The 4861-nt window shown below is 29.8% G+C and overlaps 1 protein-coding gene across 1 annotated transcript; it reads right to left on the bottom strand.

Moving 5' to 3' along the window:
* Positions 1-388: 388 nt before the first annotated feature.
* LOC145055134 (uncharacterized) lies at positions 389-2887 on the bottom strand. Its single transcript, XM_079003425.1, has 7 exons — positions 2659-2887; positions 2079-2108; positions 1825-1917; positions 1615-1738; positions 1239-1530; positions 1049-1103; positions 389-679 (listed from the first exon to the last, which is right to left on the bottom strand). The coding sequence occupies exons 1-7, from the start codon at positions 2776-2778 to the stop codon at positions 605-607; spliced, it is 789 nt and encodes a 262-aa protein (XP_078859551.1). The 5' UTR covers positions 2779-2887; the 3' UTR covers positions 389-604.
* Between the last annotated feature and the right edge of the window lie 1974 nt (positions 2888-4861).

The following is a 4861-nucleotide window of genomic DNA, read 5'->3' as shown; positions in this document are numbered from 1 at the left end:
GGCAATATGGGAAATGCAATAAATAAAGAGAATCTCATTAGTTCAGGGGCAATTTAGGTATTTTATAGTTTGTTAGGTCAGTTACTCAGTTAGTATAAGAGGGTAGTGAGTATGCGGAGTGAGGTATCAATCTTCTGTGTTAAAATCTGGAATTTATTCCTTGGGAGAGTAGCTATCTCGAATCAGCTAAACTATCATTTGTTCTTGTAATCTTTTGGGTATATTTGAGGTTATCAATCAATATTTGAAGCTGTTGTTGCTTTTTGTGTTATTGAATCTGTTGTTATAACTCAGTTCATAACAGCATCAACATATCTCACAAATGTGTTCTTCAAGCATTGATTAAAAAAGATACATACTACAGATGTTAGGAGACAAATAAAGAGACTTGAGTAACATTCTGCTTTATTTTATTCAGCAATCTTAACAATTGCTAACACAAAAAACTATAATAAATTGTTCAGGGAGAAATTAGTAAATTGTACAATCAACCAAAAGCATATTGTTTGGTGTACAAAAATGAAACACACTAAATAACTAAAAATCAAATGACCACTAAGTGGCATTGGTAATAGAAAAAGTTATTTTTTTATTTTATTTTATTTTAATTAATCGCCAATTTGTCGCATAAAGATTGATATGCAGCACTGCAGACCTTGAATTTCTCTTCTGCAATTGCCTGTTCATGTACACCATTTTTTTTTTATTTAAAAAAAAAAAAAAAAAAAAAAAAAAAAAAAAAAAAAAACTGATTAAAATGGATGTTATAAATATAAATGTAATAAAAGCAACTATGTAAATGTCTTAAACTATTAATTCAAATCCGGGCATGAAATTAATGATAGTTTCTTTGCATCTTGTTATACTGAAAAGTAATTTTCACAAGTTGTATATAAATAAATATCCGTCATAAAAATATATATTCGATTTCATATTTGGAGAGTAAAATGTTTTACATAAAAGACCCTGAAAATTGGGTTTTTTTCGGATTAAATCTCAACTTTATTTATTTTTTCTTAAAAAGCCCTAAAACTAGAATGCATCATACCTTGGAAGAACCCTCATGACGATCTGGATGCCATTTCAATGCACAAACTCGGTATCTGTAAAATTAAAAAAAAAAAAAAAAAAAAAAAAAAAAAAAAAAAATTATAACCTTCTACTTTGGACATTATTCTAATATATGTGATGATAATAAATCTTTATAAAAAAAAGAGGGAGAAGATTGAAAAGCTTACGCATTTTTAACATCTTCAAGGTTTAAAGGGCCAGAACGAGTCAAACCAAGGGTAATCCTGTCTTTTGTCAAATCAGTTTCTAATCTGTTTGACTCAGATGAATACCCATCTTCATCTTCATCTTCAAACTGATGTCTAAAATTCCATGAAGCCCCATGATTATTATAGAAGCCTGATGAGTTTCTTGGTGATTCATCATTTATAAAAGACCAAAAATAGAATCCATTTCCACCAAAAGCAGATCGGAAAATCGTCTCAACATCTTCACCATCTTCATAAAACTGAAACCTTTCTGAAAATTCAAGTAAAAACAACAACTTCAAAGGATATTTTCAATCATGAGGATGACAAGGGCATATATGTCTTTCCCACTTACTTTTGCGGGCCCTAGCCTGGGCTCCCTTACTGTTACCTCGGGTCCCACCGGGTCCACTATGACCTCTAAACCATGAGCTTCCTTGACTTGAAGATGGGTCAAATTCATCATCATCATTCAATCCCTAAATGTATGGAAATGAATCCACAACAACTTTTTAACTGATATTCATGAACTTTATATAAATGTGGGATTTACATTTACAATTACCTGGAAAATGTTTTCTGCAAAAGCACTAGCATTCCTCAGCATTTCATGTTTAGCATAAAACTTTCTTTGTCTTCTTGAATTGAAGTTGGGTCTCTGTAAGTATTTACAAGTATGGAATTTTAACATAGAAGAAAAAAAAAATAAGAGTTTATGATTTAAAAGCGGGTGTTTTGTGCTAAATTCAATAGATGAAAAGGTTACTTAACTCACTAGTGAAATCTAAAAAAAGAAAGGACTATGAACAAAATTCTCACCCTTGAGGAACTTCTATAAAAACTTCCAGCCTGCTCAAATTAGAAAGAAAAAGATGAGAAATAAGTAACCAATAATTCAAATTTACAGTGCTGATTAAAGATGCTTCCTTTATTGACAAGTTTGATGTTAATAAGGGAACAACTCACGCCAAATTAGGTTTAATGAAATTTGAAACTCAATTTCGTATCGCATTTTCCCCCAATATGGCAATCTAGTTGAACAAAACCAATACAATTTCTGATTATATGCAAATAGTTTCCCTATTCTTATGTGGGCGTTGAGAATTAGTTTAATATATCTTCGCATTGACCAATATGCTTAGTTTCCCTATTCTTTTGGTTCTCTAAATGAAGTCAATAATTGTGTATTTTCTCTATTCTTATTTAGGTATCGCAAGATTAGCTTGTTTGCTATTTTTCAAAACCAAATTCACTTATCCCCAAGTTGTATTCAATTCCCTGATTCTTTTACTCCTAAGAAAAACAAAAATTTCGCCAAATAACAAGTAATCCTTGTAATCAAGCAATGTAAATTCAAGCACAGGATATAAATTAAAGAAAGTGAAAGAGAGGGGCTTACAGATTCCCAGTGGGTGCGTCGTCGACGATCGAGGACAGGAGTTGAATGAAAGAAAGCTGTTCTCAGATGTAAATTGGAGTTGTTTAAGTTGATTAGGGCTATTTTCGTTGCCCTGTTCATGTCTGCAATTACATGTACACGGAAAAATGGAGAAGAAAGAAAGAAAGGCGGTGTGTGTATAGGAGGTTAAGGGGGCACAATCGATACTTACCTCGTAATTCTATGGAGGAAAAAAATGGAGCCTAAACTTCAACCATTTGGAAGGCAACCAAAATTACTTCATAGGTTTCTTTTTTACTTTTTAACTTGAAAAGGTATTGTTTATTTATTTTAACTAGATACTTTTAAAATTAAAAATAATCTAAAAATATTTTTATTTTATTTTTGGGATAATAACTTTAACGAACTTTCGATTTTGTTTACATTTAGTCACTAATTTTTTTTTCGTTATTTATTTACCACTGAACTATTGAAACTGTTCACATTTTACCCTTATGACCGGTTGTTACCGGTCATAACGGTAAAATGTGAACATTTTCAGTAGTTCAATGGCAAATAGATAAAAAAAAAATTAGTGACTAAATGTGAATAAAATCGAAAGTTCGTTTCCCTCTAAAATAGTTCAATGACTAAATGGGAACAAATTTCCTCTTGTATTATGTTTTAACAAATTATTTATTTTTGTTAAATTCTAACAACATTTGTTGACGAAGAAATCTATGAAATAAAAAAAAACAAATTCTAGCAACGTTGTATTTTGAAAAAAAAATTAAAATCCTTATTTTTGTAAAATAGTTATTTAAATATGAATTGTTTTTTCTAAAACCTTTTAAAATTATGAGTGACTTTTTTGAAAGAAAAAAAATAGCGCCGTTTAACTATTGAATATGTAGCTGTTTTTTACTAAAAAAATATTTTTGTAAAGGTAATATGGATGGGATGGTTTTGGCGCAACACTTCATAAAACATGTTAACATTTTTACTTAACTTTATATGTCTAGTTAAATAATCATAAATTTCAATAATTATTCAAACTTTTTAAGAAAGTACAATCTCAAATATAAATCAATTATTCGGGTAAATTAAAAATGTCTAAATTCTAAACAAGTTAACTTTCATTTTCGATATCCTTTTTAATAGTAAATATATTAATATAATGTATGTCAATACATGAAGTATGACAACATATATAATGTATCAATCTATGTATGTATTCTTTTTTAAACAACGTATATGGTTTAATGTAGTCAATTTATATGTTGCATAATTTTATAACACAAAATTCATACATATAATATTAGGATAATTTTTAAACATATAATATTGCATAGTTTTATAACATAAAACTTATACATATAATATTGGTTTCATTTTTTGTTTTTTATACCTTTTAGGGGTTTTGTTTTGTTTTTTTATAGATTTCTTCATCAACAAATATTGTTTAAATTTAACAAAAATACATAATTTGCTAAACCATAATACAAGAAGAAAGTTTGTTCACATTTAGTCATTAAACTTTTTTGAGAAGGAAACGAACTTTCGATTTTGTTCACATTTACTCACTAAACTTTTTTTTCTTTATCTATTTGTCACTGAACTATTGAAACTGTTCCTATTTTTCCGTTATGACCAGTAACAACCGGTAATAAGGGTAAAATGTGAACAGTTTCAATAATTCAGTGGCAAATAGATAATGAAAAAAAGTTTAGTGACTAAATGTGAACAAATTCGAAAGTTCGTTACCCTTTCAAGTCATTATCCCTTTATTTTTTGATAAAGAAAAAAGACGGTATCTCATTAAAAAATTATTATAGAAAAAAAATCCAAATTAAAGGCTTCTCCTAGATAAGTGTCCATATAAAGTGTCTACATACACTAGACAGGCCCATGAGCCAAATAAGCAAAAGAAAAAAAAAAGACCAGCACAAGCTCGGAGCCTCGATACAACTAATAAAATCATAAATAACATAAACAAAGACATAACTATAAAGACAAAAGGGATAGACAACGTTCGAAAGACAGTTAGGCTACCCGGAGTGGGTGTCCTTGAAGACGCGTAATGCTGAGGTGGCGTGACTGAAGACACATGAACACCGCCCCAAGGGCCCGTGTTCTGCAGGTGACGTGACTCGGAAGAAGGAAGAAGACAACAAATGGGAGATGAGTAAATTGCCAACGGTCATTTTGAGCATTTCGTAGTTGT

The sequence above is a fragment of the Lactuca serriola genome, chromosome 5, assembly GCF_051521515.1.
Source record: "Lactuca serriola cultivar US96UC23 chromosome 5, Lser_US96UC23_V15, whole genome shotgun sequence".
In the NCBI taxonomy this organism is placed as follows: Eukaryota; Viridiplantae; Streptophyta; class Magnoliopsida; order Asterales; family Asteraceae; genus Lactuca; species Lactuca serriola.
Note: the sequence above shows the minus strand (reverse complement) of the source record. Positions and strands in the feature narration are given on the sequence as shown.

Coding starts and splice junctions, on each gene's coding strand:
- LOC145055134 (XM_079003425.1), bottom strand. CDS start 2,778: ATGAACAGGGCAACGAAAATAGCCCTAATCAACTTAAACAACTCCAAT. Junction 1,918..2,078: donor TTTATAGAAGTTCCTCAAGG/GTGAGAATTTTG, acceptor AAATACTTACAG/AGACCCAACTTCAATTCAAG. Junction 1,739..1,824: donor TTGCAGAAAACATTTTCCAG/GTAATTGTAAAT, acceptor CCATACATTTAG/GGATTGAATGATGATGATGA.